The sequence below is a fragment of the Notechis scutatus genome, chromosome 2 (assembly GCF_049901735.1).
Source record: "Notechis scutatus isolate UNSWTSFEM ecotype Mainland chromosome 2, rNotScu1.2, whole genome shotgun sequence".
Lineage (NCBI taxonomy): Eukaryota > Metazoa > Chordata > Lepidosauria > Squamata > Elapidae > Notechis > Notechis scutatus.
The window spans coordinates 156765002-156791623 of record NC_142010.1 but is presented as its reverse complement, the minus strand read 5'-3'; the positions used below and the strand labels follow the sequence as shown (position 1 = coordinate 156791623).

The window sequence follows — 26622 nt, the reverse complement described above, 5'->3', positions numbered from 1 at the left end:
CTTCCCATGTCAACCTTTATCAAGCAGCAGCATATCAGGAAAAGTAGTTTGGCATGGTGGTGGCATGGTTTACCTGAAGTTCAATGCCCATAAATAAAATCAAGCAGTATTACCTAAAGCAGGCTGGGGAATTCTGGGAGTTGAAGTCCTCCAGGCTTAAAGTTGCCAAGGTTGGACACCCCTGACCTAAAGTGTTACGGTAATGATAGTTCTGTGTGTGGGAGGGGAGGGGGGGAGAGAGACTGAGTTTGCCTGCTCATTTTTTTCTGTAAGCTATAAACCAGTCCTTTGCCCCTCGATGTTGACAAAAGCTATGGATCCATCAGGCCACTAATACAGAAATAAATCAAGCCCTTTCTAGGTCCAGAATTTGCTATGTAAATAATTACAGAAGAGCAGCCAGAAATAGCTAGATTTAGCAAGCAGTGGGAAGGTGGTGTAAGAAGCCTTAAATCTTAGTAGAGATAAAAGGTCATAAAAGGGGGAAGGGTACTCCTGAAGGGGAAAAAAAAATCTAGTGGGTGGTTTTAAAGACTTCAACTTAGATTGTAGGTTGCATTGGGTCAACTCTAATTATTCTATTAAGATACATCCCTTTTGGTAGTCCACCAAGTGCTTCCGGCTATAAGCAACCTTGCTATTTTAAGTTAAGAAATACGTGAAATTATCTACCCCGATGCAGCTTCCACTGCACACACATACTCACTAAAGTTGTCCAAACCTGAGTTAAAAATCCTCCTTTCAGATCAAAATTCAGACACTTGGCGCCATATTTATGACGGTTGCATGTTCCCAGGGTCATGTGAGCATCTTTTGTGTCCTTCTGACAAGCAAAGTCAATTCACTTAACAACCATGTTACTAACTTAACAACTGCAGTGATTGACTTAACAACTATGGCAAGAAAGGTCGTAAAATGGAATAAAACTCACTTAACAAACATCTTACTGAGAAGCAGAAAATATGGGCTCAATTGTGGTCGTAAGTCAAGGACTACCTTTATATGATACTATACGGCAGTGGTCGCCAACCTTTGTGAACCAGGCTGTGGGAGCAGTGGGCTGGCGCATGTGCAGTGGCACTCAGACAAGAGAGAAGTCTTTGGGGCAGGGTTCTGAGCTCCTTCAGACTTCTCCACGGCAAATTTTTTTGCAAAGGGACGGAAATCCTGAAGCAGTGAGAAATCAACTCCCCCAAAGCCTTTCATCCATTTGCAAAAGCTTTTGGCGGGAAAAGCCTGTGGTGGCGCATCCCATGTTCCTTCAGACTCAACAAAGCTACCTGATGCTCCAAAAGCAGATCGGGTGTCCTGCGGAGGCAGCCTCAGTGAGTCAGCAAAGCTGAGCAGAGCGTACTCAGCCTCTGCTCTCACTGCTCCGCTTTTGGAGCAGGGGTAGTGGGGGAACTGGGCCACATGCACGCAGCTCTGCACTCATGTGAGGAGAGGTCTTTGGAGTGCCACTCACAGGAGTGGAGCTAAGCGCACACACCAGCCCGGCTCTTGTGTGGCCCAGTTCCAAATAGGTTTCGACCCCGTAGTGCAGGGGTCTCTAACCTCGGCAACTTTAAGCCTGGCGGATTTCAACTCTCAGAATACCAGACTTCATCGCTCAGCTGGCTGGGGAATTCTGGGAGTTGAAGTCCGCCAGGCTTAAAGTTGTCCAGGTTGGAGACCCCTGCCATAGTGGACCATGGCCTGGGGGTTGGGAACCCCTGCTATACAGTACTGTGCTGCCACCTAGTGTCCGCCAAAGCCTAAAATATTCCTTTGTAAGTTTCTTACACTATCCTTCCACCAGCTTTTCACCGCTGAACTTGGATGGCTTCAAGTAATCCTCAATTTACAACTGCAATTGGAACCAAAAACACCAGTCACTTAACGAGGTAGTCATTAAGTGAGTCACAGCTGATTTTAAGACCTCTTGCCGCAACTGTTAGACAAAACTGGCTTTCCCCATTGACTTTACTTGTCAAAAACTGAATGGAAAAGTCACGACTGCAGGATGCTGCAACCATCAAAATATTTGCAGGTTGCCAAGTGCCCAAATTCTGATCCTGTGACAGCAGGGATGCTGTGGTGGTCCTAAGTGCAGTAAAAAGTCACTTTTTTTCAGGGCTGCTGTAACTTTGAACAATCACTAAAAGATAGGCATAAGACAAGGACTAACTGTAGAGAAGCCAGGATGTCTCTTTATGCCCTTATGCTAGAGTTGACTCATCACTGCAATAAAATAAAAAAACCCAACTGCCTGCATTCTATGCAATGCACAGAAAAGGGGGGTAAAGCAAGCCCTCCCTCAGGCAAGAAAGCCAGCTGGGTGCTTTGGGCCCGTCATTCTTGGCCCAACCCACTTCCAGAGTGGTGACTGTGGAGAAAACAGGAGGCAGGAACATTATATACCCAGCCTTGAGTTATAGAAAATAAAAACAGGATGTAAACTGAATGACCCAATATTTCAAAACAAGATACGTGAAAGATGGTGACTCTGAAGAGCTTGGAAGAAGGATAATGAAGCAGCAGCCCTTGTAACTGAAGAATACCATAAATAAAGAATGTGTTTAATGTGTGAGGTCTAGCAACATTTTTAGATTCTTGATAAGATGGAATAAGGCTTTCTATGATTTGCTTCATTTTATTGCTGGGTGTTTATATCCTCCATTTACGCATTTAGATCGTTTCAGAATAAATTTTCCACCAAGCAACTCAGCGCATTAACCCCTCCCTCACCACAAGGGGTGCCATTTTTTCCTCATCAAAAAAGGGAGATGGACTTTTATTAGAAAATAGCATTCTTAAAGGCAGAGGACAACCAACACAGACTTTAAAAAACACTTGAAAGGCAAAAAACCCTCCCAGAATCCACCAGTTGGGCCAAGGCAGCAGCCTTCCTATCCCAAAATCACCATCCTTCTCTCTTCAGAAAGGCCGTCCGTTCCCACTGGCTGCACAGTCAATCCTATTCTAGGAAGAAGACCACGACTTGTCCTTGAGGTCTGTGCAAACAGAGCATATCCAGCCAGCATGGTCTGTTCTCATAGCATCAGGCTGGGCCTTTTCTTTCTGGCTGCAGAGAGCAGGATCCCATCTTGCATCTCTATCAATCACAGCTTCCGGGCTGCCTTCTTTCTGGCATTTGGAACTTCTCCACTGACAGCTATTCATAGCTAGCCAGCCAGCTGGGAATGCTGCCAACCATACTGGGGATCTTCCAGTTTCACAGGTCCATTCTCAGTCTTTTTTTTTTTTTTAGTCCAGTGTGCTAAGCAGCTTTTTCCAAGGAATGATCCCAAAATGGAGTCCTTTTTCCATCTGTCAGATAAGTCGCTCCTCTGGTGGCAGCTTGAGGTTGGTCTGCGGTTCCACACGGGCCCCTGCCTGCTCTTCATTGCTGGGCTGGTAAGTCCCTTCTGTCTGGCGCTTCTCCCGAATTTTGAGTCCCATGAAAACCAAAAGGCCGATTAGCAAGAGTCCTACAAAAACACAAGGCACAGCTATGGCAGCTTCCAGTTCCGCCTTCTGCACAGAGGAAGAGTTGAAGAAAGAGAGCAGAGTTAGCTGCTGTTCAACACAAAAACAGAGCAGGGCAGAGCCCAACATGGAAAAGCTACTACCCACCCTTTGCAGTCTGTGCTGCACCAATCAACAGCTGTCACACATCAGTACAGGACAGGTAGTCCGTGAGTAGCAATGGCAATTGGGACTGGGATTGCTGTTGCTAAGTGATGTAATCATAAACCCAGGAGTCCAAGTTGCTGTCATAATAACCGCTGGACCACTAGGGTCATTGAGTGGGTAGAGGCAGGAGTTCCAGGTAAGGAGTGCACCAAGGTCATGTGGAGGATGTAGGTATGTTGTGGGTGGGCACTAGGGAGCATATATGGGCCGGTGGGACTGTGGTTGGGCATTAGGGAGTGAGGGCAGTCCAGCAAGGACCTTGGGCAAGTGGGGAGTGCTGTAAGCATGATGCTATGGAGCATGGGGAGGAGGGGGATGTTGCAGTCATACTCCCTAATGGGGTTTCTCAGGAGAAAAAGTGGCAAAAGCAACTTATATTACTGGCTTGTGACTGTCTCTGGTGGCTACCCCTTGACTTTGCTTGCTGGAAGCAACCAGGGATGCTCACAAATGGTTATTCTTTGACTGCAGGGAATCTGCAATCTGCAACATTATGGACCCATCATAAGTACCCCTCATTCAGCACATTTTAAACAGTCAAAAATGTCACTGTCCAAAGCCACAGCTTTACTTATGCACTAAGTCACAGCAAGCTTTTGAAAATATTTGACAAGTTGAGCACCTCTGCTATCCATAAAACAAACAGACTGTCATTTTTTAAAGCTTATGCACAACTGGAAACGATTCACCTCCTTTAAGAATCACATTAAAGACACACTGCTTCGTTCTTTAATTCACTAAACTGCCACAGCTCCTTTTCAGGCTCGGAGCCTTTATCAATTATGGTAGGATGGATGGACACACAGACAGAAAGCAGAGACCTTGTACAAGATCATCTATGTTTGTTTATTTCCAATTCCAAAAGGGCAGCTCAAATCCAGACCCCCATTGCCAATGCATTCTTGTGTTTGTGTGTACTGAAAACAGTCAGACTTTTATAAGCACTCATATGAGAACACAACTATCTTTCAAGGTTTGTCTCTTTTAAAAAGCTGGACACTTAGTGAGTCAAAGGGCACTATCTTGTGGTGATGTTGTGGTGATGTCCACCTTGCCCATCTTATAATGGAACATTATCAGTCTTCAAGTCACCCAATTTACCATAGCAAACACAAGCATCAGTTGTGTTCTTTTCACTCACTGGAAAAAAACAGAAATTGCTCTAGGGTTACTATACCTTTCCCTCAAGAACTATTAGAAACTCAGCTCACATTTCGAGACACCTACCGAGAGGCCTTTGGAAGAAGTGGTTGGCACTGATGTTGTAGGTACCACTGTGCTGTTGTCACTGGAGGAACCTTGGAGAGACATAAAACAGCATTAGACATACAGGAAGAGCCTCCTATCTGGCTCTAATGCCATGGAAGTAACTCTGCAGATGATGTTGTACAACACCTCTCCATTACAAAGTACAGCATTACAGATAGGGGACAGTGAAGCTCTCCCTCATTCCCTCCAGTAAAAATAAGGCCACAGTCTCATAACACCATCTATTCAAAATTGGTGTCTATTAGGAAAGTCTTTCTATTTGGGTCTGCACATCTAATTTGTCTTCAGGAATAATTTCTGTTCTCTGGAGCACAAAAAAAAGAATTCTGCTTCATCTTCCAGATGTTATTTTTATGTTAAATAGACAATTGATATCGTATCACTCCAATCTTCTCAACCCTACACATACTGTATAGCCAATTACTTCTCCATTTTGTCATGGGATTATATGTCTATGCCCCTCACTATCCTGGCTGCCTTTCTGGGCTTTCCACTTGTTTGTTTTTTAAATACAATTTAGCCATAAATAGGACATGGTATTGCAGATGAAAGCACTGCTGAATGAAAATTAGTCTTGACTATTAGTGGTTCTGTTACTTTGCTGGATCATGGTCAGCTTGTCAACAACTATGGCCCTTAAGACTTTTCATGCATACTGTTGCCACCGTACTCCGTTGCCTTTGTTCTTGGACCTAAATGCAGGAGCATAGATCAGGCTTTAGAGTGCCAGTTTCATAAACACCCTAGAGAAGCATTTAAATCATGAATAAAAATGTGGAACATCATAGGACTTAGAACAGAACTTAATGGTACTCCATTTATGTGTTTCCTCTAAGATGATTTTTTAATAACACGCCAGCCAAGAAATCAAATCTGTGCAAGGTAATGGGTTATTTTAATCCAGCCATACACTACTAAATGCAATGCCACCAAGTGACTGTTAGGATATAATATACCCAGGCATCTTTGTAATGCGGTAAACAGGTGGTAAACACCTGGATTGTTTCTTTTTTGTTTGAGTAAAAAGAATAAGATATAGTACTTCTGTGTGTGAAATGGACAAATATTCAGGGAGAATCCAGGGTAGTAGTAGCAGAAAGAAATGCTTGTCGAGGAATAGCTTCAATCATTCACTAATTCCCAAGGCTAGTGAGGGTTTGGTTGTTTCAAACATTCAAGCCCACCACTAGGTCCTTAGATAATCACTAAGGCATTGGAGACCCTCTCTACTGGGACATTGCCTGCCCTGTTTATACTCAAGTTAATGTTTTGGGCATTAGGGAAGCAGAAACATGGATATACTACTTCTACAAAGTTTAATTCAAATCCTGCCTATATAAATACATTTTCAGACACAGTTGCCAATCTCTGGTTGTTGTTTTTTTCTATTACAGGGCTCAACAATCTTTTCACCTGAATAGTCCATCCATGAGTTTCCTTTTAAAAATGTCCCAAATACCAGCAAGGTTTCTAAGCCTCACCCAAGAATGCAACATTTAGAAAAGGACTCCCTTGACTACTGAATTGCTGGTTTTATTTTTATTTTTAAAGAAACTTCCATTGACAAGCTTTCACCTTGCTCTTGGGGCAGGTGTGGCTCGTGCTTGGATAGTTTCTGCTCCCAGGCATTTCATTTCTGTCTTGGCCTGAGCACTGTTTCAGGTATGAGAAAGTAGGAGGTGGAGTCACCAGGTTTCAGCAGTCTTTCCAAGTTTCAGAGAGAATCCACGCCCAGAGTGATAGGCAGGCACTAACTATTTAGATAGATCTCATTCCCTGGCCTGAAGGAGTCTGAACTATACCCTGAAACTGTTTTGCAATTCATAGGTGAGGTCTAGCCAAGAGCCAAATAATTCAGGGGAAGCCACAGAGGGAAGAAAAGGATTCTGCTATTAGTTGAGCTGTTATTTTAATGTCTCACTATATTTGAATGAGCAGACATTTTAAGGTTAATGACGTTCTCAGATCGTAGAGAAATTAAAACTACTAGAACAAGGCACGTGCATAATTGTGATCTCTCTGAACACAAACCAATTTGCTTCTCTACCAAAATGGAAGTCAAATATTTTCCAAATATGTATTTATAACTGTTTGGCAAATTGTGACACTTCACATTTAATAGGTTGTATCCATAATGTTGTATAATTTATTTATTAAAACTATTTCTAAGCTACCTTTATGGACGTCTCCCAAGATAGCTTGTGCAACAGAATAAACTCAACAAGAAAACTTAAACGTTTGTATTCAAAACTTGTATTCAAAGTTCTAAAATCCAGTCCAGAGTAAAAGCTATGCAAAATAATCAAACACATTCAAGGGTTAAATTGAATTTTAAGTTCATTAAATTTGAATAAAGGGAGCTTTCCTCAAATAGACAATAAAAGCAGATATTCCAGGTCCTCCATTAACATTTGCAATCTAGTAGGGCCCTTCTCCATGCCTGCTGGGATTGCTTTGCTGAAAATCTGGGACCCTGCTGTGTTTTCAGAAAGCTTGAAAGGCTTGGCTTTGTTCCACAGGCCTTGGGTTAGAGTGATTTCTGGCTCTATATTTGATTTGATACTGAGTATTTTACTTTGTTTATATTTATACTGTTTTCTCCCAACATGTTATTTAACAGTTTATTGATTTTTTGGGGAGGGGGTCCCCTCAAATGTTTTCATTAATTTATAGCCTATTTCCTTAGATTCGCTTTAGCATTTGAGAAGGCTTATAAGTAAAACAAATAAAATAAAAATAAGTATATAATGGTACCTTACATGGAGCACTGTTTGAATGACATTGCACTCTTGGTAAATACTTTACCTCTGGTAACCGACAACTTTAAGACTTTGGATTACTCCAGATCTCACCAGCTGGCTGGGAATTCACTCTAAGGTATCATATGATACCTGCCAAAATAAAGCCAATCAATGAAAGCCAATCATACTCCAACAGGAGATAGAATTCCTAGAATTTGTAGTATAAGCTGGATATTTACTATCCAAACAGTTGCAAATACATTGTTTTATTGTTTGGGAGAGGGGAGTAATTTAGAGAAGACATTCTAACTGTTGGGCATGATCCACTCTTTGGGGCAATCACTAAGCAGACGGGCAACTGTATCAACCACCAACCAACAGAGATGCCAGATTCCCTCCCCAAATTCTAGCCAGCCCATTCTTCTTTCCTTTATGGCAGCAAAGGTAGCTCACCCACCCTGACCCCATGCAGGATGCAAAAGGGACTGGAGAGACACTGTCAGAAGGAGTGCAAGGTGTCCAGAGCCGGCCATTGCCCACCTCTCCAGGTAGGAGAGGGGCAGGATGAGGGGAGGAAGTCCCCACTGCTGCAGGAGAAAGGGTGCTGGCACTAACTTCTGTCTGTACTGCAGCAACCTCCCAAATACTCCAGGTAGTTCTTCTGCTGCAAGAAAGTCCTGGGAGAGAGACTCCAGGTTTGCTTGCCACTGGAAAAGAAAAAAGAAACAAGATGAATGATACTTAAATGTCTGGGCAACTTCTAGGTTTGAATCTGGGCCACCTGCAAATACAACAACTCAGAAATTGTCTGGAATCATCAGTAGATATTTCTTCCATTGACCAAATGGTCAACTAGATGTTCTTCTGAATGGACAAGTCAATAAGAGTGTTGAACAGGACTGCAACTGGCTTCCTGTATTCTTTGGTACAGCCACTGGACGTTCTGTTCTCCACCAACATCGCAATTCTAATAATCTTTCCACTCCACATCCATACACAAAACCGAGACAATAGATCAGTCATTCTGTCCAGCAATGTAACATATTCCTCCATAAATATGTAATACTCCATAAATTGTTACTCATAAACATATTCCTGGGAGACATTGTGTGCATTTAATTTCTCGTGACTGTCTTCTGAAGTATTTTAAAGCAGGGGTCCCCAACCACCGGGCCGCGGACCGGTGCACGGCCGTGGAGCACTCTTTACCGGGCCGCAAAAGAAAAAAATATTAAAAATGGCGGCTTTCTTCGCCTTCGGTGAATGCTGCTGGGATCGGGGATCAAGGACACAAATGAAAGAAGGGGAGGGAGGAAGCACAAGCCTGTCCTGCTCTCTGGCTCAGCTCTCTCAGTCGCTTTCTCGCTCCTCCACCAGCCCAGGAAGAAACTGCTTCAAAGAAGCCGGGGGTGGCTTTTCCTGTCGCCGCAGCTTCCCGGCGCCCGTTCACCCCACCCGCCCGCCCGCTCGCGGTTCAATCCACAGTGCTCGGTTCTGCCTGCCTGCCTGTCTGGTTGTTTAGGAGCAGCTTCGGCTGAGAATAATAACTATTCGCCTCTTTTTATCAGCCGAAGCTGCTCCGAAACGAAGAAGGCAGGCAGGCAGGCAGGTAGAACGGAGCACTGTGGATTGAACCGCGAGCGGGCGGGCGGGCGGGGTGGGGTGAAGCGGGCGCTTCGGGAAGCTGTGGCGACAGGAAAAGCCACACACCCCGGCTTCTTGGGCTGCTGGAGGAGCGATAGAGTGACTGAGAGAGGAACGAGGCAGACACCTGAGGGAGGGAGGGAGGGAGACACCTGAGGGATGGGGCTGAGGGAGGCAGGGCCGAGGCGCTCCCTGAACAGTGGTTTGCTGGCAGACGTTTATTACCCGACTAGGTAACAACATCAGATGTTACCTAGTCAGGTAATGAAACGTCTGCAAGCAAACTACCAAACTCGGATTCTCTCCGCCCCCCGCCGCCCCCGGTCCTTGAAAAATGTTTCTGCTTGAAACCGTCCCTGGTACAAAAAAGGTTGGGGACCACTGTTTTAAAGGATATCCTTATATAAATATGTAGCATAGTTTATAAAGTGCTAAGCGACAAGAAGTATTCAAGCACATATACAACAAAGTCAGAATACTCTGCTGCTTCTTGTTGGCAGAGCACACTGCATTCAGCCTTTATGGCTTAGAATGATTTTTGATGGCACCGGTGGCAACCCATGGATTGTTTAAGGAAGTAAGCCAGAGTTTGATACCACTGTTAGCTTATTTATTACGACTATGGCTTAAGAAGGATCTCTGGATTTGGTTTATAGTTTGCTGGATTATTACTGGATTGTCTTAGAGCTCTGCCTAAATGTTTTTCTGAATCAAACAGATACAAGCAAGGACAACTAAAATGGGAGCAAAAACAATTCAGTAATTTGACTAATCATGCAGATTATCTATGTGGTTGCTGGAAGTCAAAAATGGTTTGGTGACACATAGTTAATCAATTGTCTAAACAAGCCACTACAGTATTACTTTTCCCATTTACAAGGCTGACTGTCTCATTTCCCATTTAACAAATTATGGTAAAAATGATTTACTGGTAAATGATATTAAGACCTTAAATATGGACAGCCTAAACCAGAAAACGGCAATAAAATCAATGCAATTTTCTTCTGATATTGCAGTTTGGGACATGTATTAGCAGTGCCCCAAACCCCTAAATGATTAATATTGTGGGAAAAGAGTTGGGGGTTCCCAAACAACTGTTAAACTTTATGTATAACTGAAAAATAGCATTTAGATAGATATGAGCAACCTACAAGTAATTTAAAACAAAAACCTGGAACATCTTGTTTTAATAAAGAAACCCTATGTTATTATCTTAAAATGTGATTAACACAACCAAAGATTCTGGGAATTATTAGATACACCACAAAGTACAGGTAGTCCTCGACTTACGACCACAATTGAGCAAAAAAAAAAATTCTGTTGCTAAGCAAAACAATTGTTAAATGAGTTTTGACCCTTTTTTATAAACTTATTACAGTTTTTTAAGTGAATTTGGCTTCCCTGTTGACTTTGCTTCTTGTCAAAAGGTTGCAAAAGGTGATCACATGACCCCAGACATTGCACCCTCATAAATACTGCCAATTGTGAAGTGGTCAAATTTGGATCATACGAACATAAGGATACTGCAATGGCTATAAGTCACTTTTATCAGTGTAACTTCAAATGGTCACTAAACAAGTGCTTGTAATTTGAAGACTACCTGTATGTTGTACAGATTGGGTTTCTGTATGTTAGAAATATAATATTTTGAAAGAGACAGCACTTGTTCATTTTGCCCTTGTTTTCTTGTGCCATTATTTTGGTTTAATATTCACCAAGTTGCTGAGAAAACAAATATTAAAGATATGAATGTGAAGCTAAATTACATTTGAAAACTCATTTATGGAAATTTAGCTTTCCTGTGCATGGGATACAACTAAAAATATTGTTTTATTATTTCACACTTGACATAAATCTCTGGATGAAATATGGGTAGTCCTTGACTTAAAACAGTTCATTTAGTGGCCATTCAAAGTAACAATGGAAAAATGGGACTTATGACCATTTTTCACAGTTACTACTGTGTTTCTCCAACAATACGGCCTCCCCCAATAGGAAGTCCAGCATGTTTTATAGGCATAAAATGAAATTAAGCCCCTCTCCCCAAATTAAGGCCCATATTAAAACATGCAAAATGGGGGGAAATGGCGGGGGGCTTGCTGTTAGGAGCGCCCTGCGGGCAGCCATGCCTCGCCACCAACCTCCCTACTGTCAACCAACTACTTTTGCTGCACACCCGGATATGGTGCTGTCTGAGTTGACCTCGGCGTTGGAGCAACGCCGTGGCGTTTGGCGCAGCCACGCGGCATTTGGCGCAGCCATGCGGCATTTGGCACAGCCACGCGGAGCCGGCCAGGGCTCCTCCCAGCTCTGCTCAGCCTGCCCAGCTCCGTCGCTCACTGCCGGGGAGGCGCTCGCTGCCTTGGCCAGAGCTCCGGTGCCAGGCAGGAGGGCCCACCTGTCAGCTGTGCTGGGCACCCCAGGCGAAGCTCTTCATGCTCTGCCCGGCGCCCGGCAGGGATGGCGGCTGGGTGCTTCTTCCGGGGTGGGCTGATCCTGCGCTGCGGCCCCGGGAGATTCACCTTCCCATGTGGGGTTGGGCTGCCCTCTCGGGCAGGGGAGGCTTTGTTGTAGTAGGGCGTCGTTTTTAAAAGAATGGGCTTTGCCTTCGAACGATGCCCGGGAAGGCGGCGACAGGAGCGCCTGAAGCCGAGTGTCTCCGCCGGGCTCCAGTTGCAGGGAGGAGCCCTGGCCAGCCCCGCGTGGCTGCACCAAAAGCCATGTGGCTGCGCCAAATGCCACGGCAATGTTCCAAACACTGCGGCGGCACAGGGAGAAAGGGAAGCAACGGTGGTGGAAGGTCTCCCGATACGAAGTGCTCCACCAACGCTGAGGTCAACATCCAAGCCGTCGCCTCCTGCCCGCCCGAGGATGCAAGGGGGGGGGGAATTAGGTCACCCCCGAAAAGATGGCCTAGCTGTTTTTTTGGAGCTCAAAAAAAAATAAGACCCGGCCTTATTATATGAGAAACATGGTACCTTTGCAGCATCCCAAGGTCATGTGATCACTTTTTGTGACCTTCTCACAAGCAAAAGCATTTGGGAAGCTAGATTCGCTTAACAACCTGGTTACTAAGTTATCAAGTTATATCTGTGGCAAGAAAGGTCGTAAAATGGGGAAAAACTCATTTAATAAATGTCTTGCTTTAACAACAGGAATTTTGGGCTCAATTGTGGTCTTAAGGGTGCAATTCAAGGTGCTGGTTGTCACCTTTAAAGCCCTTCATGGCTTGGGACCAGGTTATCTGAGGGATCATCTCTTGCCAGTCACATTTACCCGACCCTTAGGAGTGAAGAGGCAGGGAACGTTGCAGGTCCCACCCCTGAGGGAGATACACTTGGGGGGACCCAGAAGAAGGGCCTTCTCCGTGGTTGCTCCCTCTCTCTGGAACATCGTTCCCCCAGAGATTAGAATGGCCCCCTCTCTAATACTCTTCCGGAAGGCACTGAAGACCTGGTTCTGTCTTCGGGCCTGGGGAACCCAGAAAGGGATGGAGCCCATCAAATGGCTCGTGTGATCTGCTGTCGCCGGGGGTGGGGGTGGGAGTTGGGGAGTGATTTTTTATTTTATTTTTTTCTAGATTTTGTTCTATTGTACTTTTATTAATTTGATTCTTTTTGTTAGTTTTTATTGTTTTTTTTTTAAATATGGTTTTACATTCTGTAAGCCACCTCGAGTTGCCATGGGCGATTAGATGGCAATATAAATTCAATCAATCAATGTCAAGGACTACCTGTATGTGTTCATTCTCTACCCATGAATTAGACCTGAGGTGTCAAACTCGTGGCCCAGAGGCCAGATGCGTCACGTTCTGGCCCCGCCCCTTCCCGGTTTAGCGAAGGGGGGAAAAGTGCCGATATGTCACGTGACAACACAAGTTTGACACCCCTGAACTAGACTGAAGACAGTCATCCAACAGTTCTTTATGTGATTGAATTTTAATTTGTTTAAGAATTGACCTTTTCATTTTATATTTAGGTACATTTAGGTTTTTCTCTTATTAGTTTATTTTTATTTATGTTTTTTTTTCCTATATGGTGTTATTTCCTGTATGGTGTTATTTTCCTTTTTATATGTTAAATCATGAACATATTAAAAAAGCAAATAAAAATGAAAAAGCGAATTTGTTTTTTTAAAAATGACAAACTACAAAATCAAAAAATATCTGATGAGAAATCCCATTCAGATGAAAGTACTGCTCTTTCATGTGAAGCAAGCTGCGCTGCCTGAAGGGACCAGATGACTGCAAAGAAATATAATCCTTCTACCACCATCCTGTCAGAACCTACCCTTCCATCTCTCTACCGCCCAGCCTTAACGGTCAATCCCTGTCCACCCTCTCACCCACCTGCCATCAGAACTGATGGAGCTTCTTGGATGAGAAGTGAAACATTTTCTTCTTCTTCTTCCTCAAAGAAAAAAAAAAACAGTCCAGAAAAAAAAAGCACCTTTGAGACAACTATTACCTGGATGACTGACAATCTCTACAGATAGCCTTACCTGTTGCTATCCCCACAAAAATGTACAAATGCTCCTCTTAGGTGGACCTACTTTGACATTCATGACTTGTGTTTGGTTAGTTAGGGCTATTAAGTCAGGCCCAACCCTGGTGATTATATAGACAAACACCCTCTGCAATTCCTCCAAGGACATCCCAATTATCTCCCTGATCCCATCCATCCATTACATCCGCTGCCTTCTCCTTCCCCTTCCCCTTCCCTGAATTTTGAGACAAGGAGAGCTGTTTTTCTTAGTCTATCATCCCCCAAATTGCATGCCCCAAATATGTGATTTTTTTTTTTGCTGAGTAACAACTCAAGGAAACAACACCAATTTTGCCTTTCTTCCCATCCATGACAGTCTTAGCAAATGACCTCTAATCTGTATTTTATTTCACTCTCTCTCTCTCTCAATACCCAACTATAAAAGGTTTTCAAAATTCACCCACCTATATAGTCCCTCATTATTATTATTTTTTGCTGCTCTCCCTAAAGCAAGGGCCTTCAAACTTGGCAAGTTTAAGACTTGTGGACTTCAACTCCCAGAATTCCCGAGCTAACATGACTGGAGGAGGAATTCTGGGAGTTGAAGTCCACAAGTCTTAAAGCTGTCAAGTTTGAAGACCCCTGCCCTAAAGTGAGCCCAACATCCAAACGCTCCTCCCCTCTCCTCATGCATTTAAAAACGTAATCTAAATGCACATTTCAATCCCACTCTGGATAGAAAAGAGGAAGGTGCCTGGATGGATCACTGGAAGTACACCTATACTACCTTCTTGGACAAAAGAAGCAGACAGGCTAGTGCTTAAAGGGCCAGGGTTACATTCTTACACAGGTTTGTATAGAAATTGTTCCACTGGAATCTATGAGCACAGGTAGTTCTCGACCTACAACCATGATTTAGTGATCATTGGAAGTTACAGCAGAAAGGAAGGATGTGGCTGTTTTTCACACAACAATTGCAGCATCCCTGTGGTCACATGATCAAAATTCAGCGCTTGGCGACTGGCTCATTTTTAGAACAATTTCAGCGTCCAGAGATTATGTGGTCAACTTTTGTGACCTTTTGACAAGCAAACTCAATGAAGAAGCCAGAGTCACTTAACAACCATGTCACTAACTTAACTGCAGGGATTCACTTAACAACTGTGGCTTTTATGAAAGGTCATAAAATGGGGCAAAATTCACTTAACGGTTGTCTTGCTTAGGAACAGAAATTTTGGCCTCAATTGTGATTGTAAGTCGAAGACTACCTGTAACATGAATGAGGTATGGGATGGAGCTATATTTAACAAGCATATCCCAAAGGATGAAAGCCTGAGTCATATACCAGCAAAGGCCCCATTGAAAATTCACCTCTGGCGTGAATTTATTAAGTGGACTTCAAGGAAGCAACCCACTAATTCACACATAGTACAGCTAATCCTCAACTTACGAACACAACGGGGGCCAGAATTTCTGTTGCTAAACAAGTGAGCTGTGCCTGACATCATGACCTTTTTTGCCATTGTTTTTTAAGCAAATCACTGCAATTGCTACATGACTCATGCATTAAGCAAATCTGACTTCTCCCCTTGACGCTGCTTGTCAGAAGCCAGCTAGGAAGTTCACAAATGGCAATTACATGACTGGGCATGCTGCAACAGCCATAAATACAGGTTGCCAAGCACCTGAATTTGGCCATGTGACCAATGGGGATACTGCAACTGTGAAGACCGCCGTTGTGGCTTTGAATGATTGCTAAACAAATGGTGCAAATTAAGAACTACGTATAATGATAACAATGTTGCCCTACCTTGAAATAGGTCATCAAGATGGAATAAAGACGGATGTAAAGACTTAGCATTAAGATTTAACATGGGTTCTTGTAATTTTTATTTTGGGGGCAGCTTTTATATTTAAGGAATAAATCAGAAAAATTAAGTTTTACTATACAAATAAGCCTGGGCTGTTTTTTTGGAGCAACAATATATCTCCATCAAACACCTAACTTTTTTACTCCCAATGTCAGCAGTGCAACTGGGGAATGCTGGAGGGCTTAAGATGACCCTGCCAGATGCTCACCCCCGTTGGAAGAAACATCCATCTGGGTTCAGTTCCAAGTGGGAAGAAAGACACTGGAAACATGGAGGCTGCTTGGAAGGATGGTTTAATAGTGGACAGCAAGACCATATGGTTTGAGGTCCTGGGCAAAAAGAGCACATGGGTGAGAGAAGGAGAGAGATTTCTAACCTCTGTTGGGCTTTGAACCTGCTTCCTGTTCCTGTGGCAAGAAATGTATCCTGATTGGTTGTCAGACTCCCATGCGGCCAGACAGGGGTAACTTTGTAGGTTGTCTTGAGTCCCAGGCTTGGTTGACTCTTGCTGAGTGATGTAATGAAGGGGCTTTGGGCAATTCCTATCACCCTGGAGCTGAAGGTCTTTTGTGTTGTAGATAAGATGTCTTTTGTCTTGTAGATAATAAGGTGGCTCAGTCTTTCTGGGGTGATTAACAAAGGTGGGGGCTGCTTTCCAGGAGCATGTTTCTCCTTTTCTCATCCAGGGAGGTATAATATTCTGCCTTTTTAATATTTCTTAGAATATTTCATTTCCTAGGAGCAGGGTGGGTGCTAACTTTCTACACCCCTACTTTAAATGGTGTTTCTTAGAGAAGCAGTACAGTGGAAGCTGGACTGAGACCCAGAAAAAGGGCAGTTCAGTCCAAAGGCTTTGAGCAAGATATGTTTTGATTCACATCACCCAGCAAGAGTGGATAAAACCAAAGAGAAACACAGCAATGGGCGTTCCCCAGCCGGACTAGTCAATAATTTACATGTAGGTCATAAGCAGCATGCCCCCTGGGACTGATAAGGGAATTGTGGAGGACACGGATTCAGGAACAGGAGGAGTACTAGGTATGTTCGATTACCTTGAGTTACTTATAAAGTAATAAAGATGGGATTTTAAAAAATCTAATAAATAAATTTAGCAAGAATTTTTCTTGGATCTTCAAGATAAGGTGGGAATAAAGAGTTCATTCGTATTCACAGGGAGCCAATTAACCAAGTGATGAATTAATTAACATTTCAAAAGTAGAGTGCCCACTAGATATTGTTCGCTCTTCTGTACTACAACATCAAGAGGGGATGGTTTCAGGGCCTTGTCAGGGTGGGAGGGGGAAGAGAAATTGGGTTTTGCTTTTTTGATACAAGAGCATGATAGGAATGGGAGGGCTCCATATTCTCCAGAAATTGGACATTCAGCCAACAATAGGAAAATCTAGCTGCTTAGGTACAGTACTTACAAATCAGTCTTTAAAACAAAACTCATTGCCGTTTTTTCTCTCTCAGAAATTTTACATTTCTTAGTTATTTTAACCAATCACAACGATTTCAAGTCTTTATAGTTGGATATTTACGCCAAGCTTTTCTTTCTTTTCTAAAAAACAGAACAGACTGTTTCTCAATTAGCCAGGTCCATGCATGATTTCTTCACTCACAGGAACCCTGTCAATTGCCTGCCAGACTGTTAGGAGAGAAGATACCCTCAAGTTGCTGGTTCAATGGGAGTGTACATCAGCAATTGCTTTACTTCCTGGGCGGAAAGCAAACCGAATTGCTTAATAATCAGCACACACCAGAGGAATTTATTTACAGAGTCAAATCACACATCCACCTCATCTGGCATTCCCAACCACCCCAACAAGATGTTCCCAAGCAAGACAAGCCATGAAGCAAACAAAAGGCTGTGGCTAGTAGCCACCAATGAGTACACCACGTCATCTCTGAAAGCCTTACCATGTCCTATGGCAGTGCCTTTCATTGCTTAATGCACAGTAGCAGGGACCTCAAGAAATCTTTTAGGCCTGCTCAAAGAAATACTATATAGTTCCCTCGGCACAGCTTTCAAAGCACAGCATAGCTTTACCTCCACTTTGCCCTTTGAACACACTTGCATGCCTGCACGTACACACCCTTTCCTGGGAAGAGAAATGTAACTCGAGCACCCTGAAAGGATCCAAATTAATCTGACCTTAGACTTGGATTACTCCAGATGCAAGTTGAATTAACAGGTCTGGATACATTCTACCATAACACACTCATACAGCATTTGCATCTTAGCCTATGTTCCTTGTGCATAAAACTGCACATGTGCTATTGATATTGGTTTCACCTTCTGTGAATGCTAACTTTAAAGCAACTTCTGCACAGTGCCTTGCTTTATGCATAGGTAAAAGTGGATGTAATTTGAGGACACCTTTATTGAAAATCTTTCACCTGCAAAAAGAACGGCACAAGAAAGCTTGCCCAATTATCAAAAGGGCAGACATATTCAATAGTCGCTTGCCATAAGGAAAGCTTGCAAGGTTGCCCACTATCTTCTGCTCTGCTACTTGCTCAGGACACCATGAAGCAACAACCATTTGCTCTGAACAGGTTCATGGGCATGCTTCCAATAAATACTGGGCTGCAAGAATCCAAGCATTTCAGAGGAATAGCCATCTTGATGAAAACGACTGCTGGGAAGTATGTCCAGATCTCTTTGTCCTGGACAATCTTTATGAAAATTACTTGTTCCGCAGTACAATTAGAAGGGAGGGGAGAAATAGCATCTAAATCAGGATCTCCACGTCGGGAAAGTTTTAACACCTCTCCATAATACCCAGACCCATCATGCACCCCCAAATTACTCCTGTTTGGCAGAGTGAGAGAAGCACCTTCTTGTTCTTTGCCATCCCACCTGGGAAGGTTCATCAGAGTCCACATCAACCTGAGCATTCTTAAAGCAATCCAGCTCCCCACTGAGCTCCTTAGCAGGAACAGAAATATGTCTGTGTCTGTCTATGCAGGACGAAAAAAGGTTGGCTGTTCTTATCTTATTAAACATCACATTTCTATGGAACTTTCAAACAATCTCAGTGTTACCATTGCAACAAAAGAACAATTGTGATACTGACATTTTCCATCAGTAAAGAAAGCTGAAAGAGATGAAGGAAGCATTGGCATTCGTAACTGAAAAGATTTTTGTCAGAGGACCAAGAACTACCTAGACAGGTAAAATCAGGACTCTATAAATAGAACCCAAGTCCTCTCAGAGAATATATTCGTCATTATCATCACCAGAAAGGTCTCCAGTTGGAGATCATCTACTACTGCATTTTGTTTCCTAGGAACTAATCAAATGCCTCTGGGATGGTTGCAAATAGATATTGATGATAACTTTGTTTTTCTACTTTTTTTGTGTTGGGATGAGGGGGGGGGGACTTCAAGTCCATGTTGACACCTGAGGACTGTCTGGCCTAATCCCTGAGGTTTTCTTGGCAAGATTCCAGAAGTGGTTTTGCCCTTCCCCTCTTCCTAGGACAAAGGGAGGGGGAGGGAGGGAGAGAGAGAAAGGGGGGGGGAGAGAGGGAGGGAGAAAGAGATTGGCATGAAGTCACCTAACTGGCTTTGTGCCCAAGGCAGAACTAGCAAGTCTCCTAGTTCCTGTCCGCCTTAACCATTATGCCAAACTGGCTGTGTCCAATATGCAGCATCAAAAATACACCACCTCAGCACAGGGAAAACCATGAAGGTTCTCTCTACCAACTTTGCCATTTTTTTTAGTTCATATGTTCGTTTTCCCTCAGCAAAGCACATGTGATTAAAAAAATCTGACAGCAGTACTTAAAACCCAATGGAGAAATATCTCAGCCTCTCAGGTACTCTGGTTGGACTCATACTAAAGCCATGGCTTCCCCGAATTTTTTTTTAAAGCCATCAGGGCTCAGATTATTTATAATGTTAAGCCATCAAATCATAGAACCAAGTGGCTCTATCCACATGCCATGTTAAGCTGGTCTCATTATGGCTTAAAGCACTTTGTGATGAGCCCAATCAGTAAGTAATTTAAGGCAGCCATTCACAAAGAAGAGAACCAATACAATAACTTTTATGGCAAAAGGATTGAACTAAGGCTCTTCAGCAATTATATTGATGGAAGTCTGAGCCAAAACAGATTGCTAACAATCAAATTACATTGTAGCTTGCAGATCATATTACCTCCTGGTTTGATTTAACTCTGGTTTATTGAATAAATTGTAATCACTAAGCAGCATGGAACATGCTGGGTTTAAACTAAACAAACTACACCATACCTTACTGTAATGTGTGAATTGAGCCTAAAAATCATAATCAGTTCATCCAAGAATGATGTTTAATGATCCCCTTTTGACAGTGATTCACATCCATAAACCTACTTTACAGTACTTATCACTTTACATATCAGTATCACCCCCAGCCAATACAATTACCCCTACTGTAAATGGTTACTTCTAATTTATCTGAATATTTCTTGCATCAAAAAGGATTTTAGCCTCTGAGTGTCAACAAGATATTTTATTCCTTAAATAAATTATCCCACCTAGCTCTTGAAATAATTACATTCTTATTTTCATAAAACTCCCAATGATTTATGTAGGAAGGACTCACGTTGGGCCTTAACTCATGCTGACAGCTGGATAGCAAAGAAAAACCCCTTTACATGAGTAGATCTCAAAAGATAGTAAATGCACCCTTTTTAGTTTGGTTCCTGTGGGGACTAAGCTAAAATTGCTGACACATTAAGTAAATTCTTAGGGACTGCCACCAATGAAATAAACTAAAGGGTGTGTTTTGTATCTACCATGATGGATCTGGGTTCTCTGAATAATTGCTAATCCAAGTATATTTTATACAGACAATTCTTGACTTACAACCTTTCATTTAGTGACCATTCAAAGTTACAACAGCACTGAAAAAAGTGACTTATGGCCATTTTTCACACTTACAACCATTGCAGCCTGCCCATGGTCATGAGATCAAAATGTGGACCCATTGACAGTTGCAATGTTCCAATGTCATGAGATTGTCCTTTGTGAACTTCTGACAAGCAAAGTCAATGGGGAAGCCAGATTCACTTAACAATTGTGTTACTAACTTAGCTGTAGTGATTGACTTAACAACTGTGGTAAAAAAAAGTTGTAAAATGGGGTGAAACTCAACAACTGTCTCACTCACTTAGCAAGTTTTGGACTCAGTTGTGGTCATAAGTCAATGACTACATTACAGTGGTTTCTTGGAATAGATACAGGAACTAATTTCCATGTATTTCTACACAGAAGGTTGGCAATTGTGAACGCCTCTTGACTCAAGAGCTTTTTCCCCCTTCTTCTTCCTTCTGATACCATATTCTAATGCTGGGAGCCCAGAGCAAAAAGTCAGCTGTGAGACAGACTCATTCCCATGATCTTTAGGAAGCTTTCATGAGTCACTGGTTAAAAGGTGATACCTTGCACTGAGATACTTTTGTTTCATTCCTGGAATGAAACTGGAATCATAGTGTGGAGCTAAGCTCCCTTAGGAAGAGATAAGCCCCAAATTAGCCAACCTCGTTTTATCTTCATGTCCTGTGTGAACCTATTCATGGACATTAGCCTACAATTCAGAGTACTGTCTGAATTCTGCCAGGAAGTCAAGAGGGCTGCTGCTGCTATTTTCTGCTCAGCAAGGCCTTGAGCCTATCCAGAAGTCCAAGTGAGTAAATCTCTCCTGTTACCTTGGAACTTCTTTTTCTAAGACAAGCACTGCAGGGACTAATCTTGGGGAGTAAGTATACAGGGATTGCTTACACCAAGGGTTATCTTTAATAGCCACAGTTTCAGAAGTTTTTGTCTGTTCATTAGACAGAACCTAGAGATATCGCTAATCATTTCCACTTTGTTCCAATTGATCTAACTTCTCTAACAGCAACAAAGTTCTGAGAATTTGAACCTTATTATTTCAGAGGTATATTCACATTAATTTTACCACTTCAAAGCGTGAAAGAGAAAACTGGAGTTTTGTTCTGTTCTTTTTCTTATCATGGTTCCTGCACTTTTCACGTGTTCAAAAACAGCAGGATTTATTAGGAGATATTTCTGTTTGCTGAGCAGGTAATCATGTCATCAGATCTCTGCTTGGCAATTAAGGCACAGAAGTCTAGTGGAAAAGGAACTTGGGCCATCCTAGATTTCAGATAATAGGGCCGTTTTTAGATGAAGTACTGACCAAGCAAAAGTTCCACCCTTATAAAACACAGTGTACAGCTGCCAAACTTTTTATGGTTGCATGGAATGAGTAAATCTTCCCTATCCTCTTCCTCTTGATTTGCACCACTGAACAAGTTTCAAGCCTGGTCAAGTCATATGAAGGCCTTACCCATCAGCACACATATAACCACAATGATTTCAAATGTTGGCAATCCAGCTGGACTCTAAAACAGGTAAGCACGAGGCTGGGTTAATACACTTAAGCCCTATTTGGTAAGTTTCAACATGCATCACTAGCCTAGTTCACATATAATCCTAACCCACAAACTATGGTTTACAATCACATGGTTGACTCCATGCATCACAGTAAGCCTAACACATAATGTATTTGAGCAGCAGTTCTTACAAATGTTCAAGCTCAAACACTTTCAACATTTCTCAGTTTTAATTTATAATACAGTAAATATCCATTGGTAAAATCGACATAAACCAAAGCTCTTTGGAATAGGTAGTTATTTTAAGAATGTAAAGAAATCCCAAAATCAACATGTTTGAGAACCACTAGCTTAGAGCATTGTGTGAATCCAGCCAGAGAGAACAAGCACATCTTTTTACCTTTTAAACAAAAACAAAAAAACTGATCTGATGTTTACTTCTATGCAACTGAACATTTAACACAGATAATTCTGGCAGTCCTGTGCCTGCTACTTCTATGAACATTATCTTCTCACTGGTACCTACAACTAAATTTCACAGAATCCTGACCAACTTTCCTGGCAAGGCAAGAAAAGTCACTTTTCCCCTCTGCAGAAAGCAATCCCCTCCCCCCAGTGACCAGATGCAAAGGAAGCCAAGGCCTCACTACTTGAGAAACTGCAAAGAAGTTACACCTGCTCATATTCCACCTCCTAACTGTGCCAATGGCACTGCTTTTATTTATTTAAAACTCTAGACAGAGAGAAGTGAGCAGAAAGTAACCCACAGTCTAGTAGGCTGTTTTTCAGTAGACTACCTGCTGGGGATGCTTGCAAGAATGCTAGGCTTTTCCACAAAGTGCTTAGGTTCTTAAAGGCACATGCTTACAGAAAGCAGGAAACCTGTAGCCCCTTCAAAACAAACGTACAGCAAAAGATTTGCTAGGCTGCAGTTCAGTTCTTCAGGTGCACGGAGTGGGGATTCTGAGTTAGGGAATATATATTTATAGAACTCGCACATCCTCGACATATACTGTTTCAACTCCTACCCTCAAAACAATGCTACAGAGCACTGCACACCAGAACAACTAGACATAAGAACAGTTTTTTCCCAAACACCATCACTCTGCTAAACAAATAATTCCCTCAACACTGTCAAACTACTGTATTTACCAAGTCTGCATTACTGTTACTATTGCTATTAATCCTCCCATCCTTTTCACCCATCTCCTCCCACTTATGACTATATGACTGTAACCTTGTCGCTTTTATCCTTACGATTTATATTGACTGTTTCCTAGTATGATTTGATTGCTTATTGCACCCTATGACTATTATCAAGTGTTGTACCTTATGATTCTTGACTCTTGACAAATGTATCTTTTCTTTTATGTACACTGAGAGAATTTACACCAAGACAAATTCCTTGTGTGTCCAGTCACACTTGGCTAATAAAGAATTCTATTCTATTCTATTCTATATGGGGGCGGGGAGATGGTTTATAAACAATGAGGCCAGAAATTAAAAATAGAAAGTGAAGTTAAGAGTATATCTCTACATTACCTAGACTTAAGAATAGAGCTGTAAAATTCATTGTGTGGGGTCAAGGGAATTCCAGACTTTTCTAAAAGCCAGTAAGGCGCAAGAAAAGGTTCCCTGCATCTTCTAATCTCAAAAGCCCATGAATTTCTCATCCCCTTCTTTACAAGATTTGGTTCAACTCTCCTAAAGGAAGACAAAATCTCCCTCTCTATCCGATTTCCCAGGTTGGATTGCGAGAAATTCAAGCAGGTTACTCAATGGTTAACCCGGCCGCTTAGGAAGCACAACCCAGCGAAAACTCGCTCCAACAGCGAGCAGCACTAACTGCTCGTGGCCTCAGCCCGATCGGATCCCCTCCCAGATGCCCCCCCCCCCAAGAAGCTGGCTTAGTTTCCCGTCCCAACAGAAGTTAAGGCCCGGAGGGGGGCGCACCAAAAGGACACCAAAGTTCAAAGGAGCGTTTCAGGCACCTGCTTCGCCCGCCCTTTCCCGGGAAACAGCTGGAAGTTGTTAGGGGAGAGCCGCCAAAGTGGGTTTCGGCGCCGGGCTCGGAAGGTCCAAGTCAACAACTTTCGCTCGGAAGGCCCAAGCCCCGGCTTAACCATGGGAACCCCACCCACCCCCAAGTCAGCCCGGCCAAAAACAAACAAGAGAAAACAAAACACCCCACCCTTGGTTTCCGAGGATCGGGAAGGTGAAACAGGCTTGCCTTCCTTCTCCCGGGCAGCACTCCAAGCCTTCACCTTCGCTGGTGGGAGATGCCAAAGTCCGCAAGCCCCGAAGAGGAAACCCCCCCCCCGCTCCGCGCCATCCCCGCCTTTCCTTACCTGCTTCGCGCTGTCGGCCAAGCACCTTCTGGGCTCGAGAGCTCGCTCTGACCCAGCAGTCGCTTGCCCGCAACGACGACAGCGCCGCCGCCTCCTCCGCCTCCCCCTCCTTGGCACGTGATCCCCAAAGCAACAGGTACTTCCCGTCCCGTACCTGAGCCAGGTGAGGCGCCCCCTCCTGCTCGCCTGGATGCTCTGCGGATCGGAAGAAAGCGGCACGGCGCGGCGGGATCGCTCCCCCGAGTTCCCTTTTCCTGGCTTTCCCCCTCTGGTGCCTGTGTGTTAATGCCGCGTTTGCTTTGTCGCCCATTCCACGCGGTTGGCTTCCGCATAATATTGCTAAGCGCATTACTTTGCAGGACAGTAAATAAACGGAGGGAAATGTGCCCTGAGGAGACTGCAATATTAAGTGCCAGCCCGGAGGATCACATCAAAATAATCACAATTGGCACATGGTTTCTCTTTTCCCGGCTGCTGTGCTAGGCGCCCTTTTCCTAAGAGGAGATGTCACAGAGCGGATGGAAAACAAACAAAACAAACTTCATCTGACGCTTTCACATGGCACAAGGCAGCACCCAATCTCAGGTCTGATTAGCATTTTAACAGGAGACCATTAAACCATGTCAGGCTAGTGCTGAATGAACAAAAGCCCCAGAATGCATCGGCACTTGCCGAAACCACTTCCCTTTTGTTGCCAAGAAAACTGCTGTACGTGGAGAATCAGGGATGACTCGGAAGGCGCCTTTATCTTAATCTGTCACTGGCTATTGCTGCTCACCTTTGGAGTCTCTCCCCCTTGTGGAAGCTTTCTGCATCTTCACTGACAAAGGAAAGCATTAATCTGATGCACCCATGGAGATTTTGTTTGTGTGTCTCTGTGTATGTGTGTGTGAGAGAGTGCAGGCCTTTGACTACATCACACCCGCTGCCTCAAAGAAACTTGGGACAATTTAATTTTAATACTTTACATAAAATGTATCAAGCCATTTAAAGTAAAAGATGTGTAATAAATAAATATTTCAGATGGAAAAAGGAGTAATAATAGTGACTATGGGCCAGTTCCTCTTTCTCTCAGCCGGACCCACCTTGGAGGGTTATTGTGGGGAAAATAGGAGGCAGGAGAATTGGTTATTTCTGCTACTTTTATATATATATAAAAATAAACAAAATAAAAACTTAAGAAATGTAGGAGATGGTAAGAGTGTCGCACAGGTTTGTGAAGGACAAATGTATATGGAATTAAGAGTCCAATAGGGATGTGTAGGTATGACACCAGGAACAAGAAGAAAACTCCCAAGAAAGAATTGTTTCTTGCAAAGACTAGTAGCAACTCCCTGGAATTGCTCAGGTCAAATTCCACATCATCAGACATGCTAAAACATGCTAACACAGTGGCTGATGATGATGATGATGATAAAAGCTAGCAAACTAGATGGTTTCTTGAGATTTTACAGAATCTGAAGCATGGTAAGTATCAAGGAACCTTCCTTAACTTGTTTTTAGCCTCACTACTTCCCTTGGATAATTATGGGAATTGCTAGTCAGCATTCCAAAAAGGCACCTGGGTCAAGGAAGTCCACTTTAAAATCTACTATTTAAGTGTACCCAAATCTTGAAATGCTTCCTCCCCGCCACTCCTATTTTCTACATTCTCCATCTTTCTTTTGAATGCAGAACTCATTTGTTTGACTGTGGAAATAAGGGATTTGAAGAAAAGGACATGAAAGAATTCTTGATGTTGCTTGGTCTCCTCAGGGTGCTGCAGTCTCAGGAGATAGGATGACAGAGCTTATACCAGTAATAAATAGCCACTTTGTAAAGCAATCTGGGCTATAGGATGGCTGCCCTTTCCTTGAGCTGCATTCTCTAGCCTCAACATGCAGCCATGTAGGAATTCCTGAAAGCTTCTTATACCCAGAGGAACCAAGGCCTGGCCCAGGGGATAATTCAGTCTGGGGTCAGTTGAGCCAAAAATAAAAATAAAAATCCCTTTGCTTTCAATTTAAGCAGGTCAATTTTGAGCACTTTATGGCATGCATATAGTTCTCATATACTCACTCAAAGGGAATAAGGCTACCTAGACTATACTAATACTACCTAGACTAGAGCTACAACATGGCATTATGGTGCAAGCAGCAGAAAATTCAAATGTTTCTTTATTCTCTTCATCAATTAAAAGATGCATTGGGATTCTCTCTCCTGAAA

The 26622-nt window shown here is 43.1% G+C and overlaps 1 protein-coding gene and 1 long non-coding RNA gene across 4 annotated transcripts; both read right to left on the bottom strand.

Annotated features, from left to right (window-relative positions):
- Window positions 1–2708: 2708 nt before the first annotated feature.
- On the bottom strand, window positions 2709–24527 carry CRB3 (crumbs cell polarity complex component 3). 3 transcript variants are annotated; one of them, XM_087956996.1, is made up of 5 exons: window positions 24418–24527; window positions 13678–13738; window positions 8143–8392; window positions 4903–4973; window positions 2709–3516 (listed from the first exon to the last, which is right to left on the bottom strand). In XM_087956996.1, the coding sequence occupies exons 3-5, from the start codon at window positions 8216–8218 to the stop codon at window positions 3313–3315; spliced, it is 351 nt and encodes a 116-aa protein (XP_087813122.1). In that variant the 5' UTR covers window positions 8219–8392; window positions 13678–13738; window positions 24418–24527; the 3' UTR covers window positions 2709–3312. The 3 variants fall into 3 exon arrangements, with proteins under 3 accessions (XP_087813122.1, XP_026537729.1, XP_087813123.1); XM_026681944.2 differs by lacking the exon at window positions 13678–13738; XM_087956997.1 differs by lacking the exons at window positions 13678–13738; window positions 24418–24527 and adding an exon at window positions 24261–24280.
- On the bottom strand, window positions 7589–8136 carry LOC148132353 (uncharacterized). The gene is made up of 2 exons (XR_015747885.1): window positions 7816–8136; window positions 7589–7751 (listed from the first exon to the last, which is right to left on the bottom strand). It is a non-coding gene; the product is annotated as an uncharacterized LOC148132353 (long non-coding RNA).
- Window positions 24528–26622: the final 2095 nt, after the last annotated feature.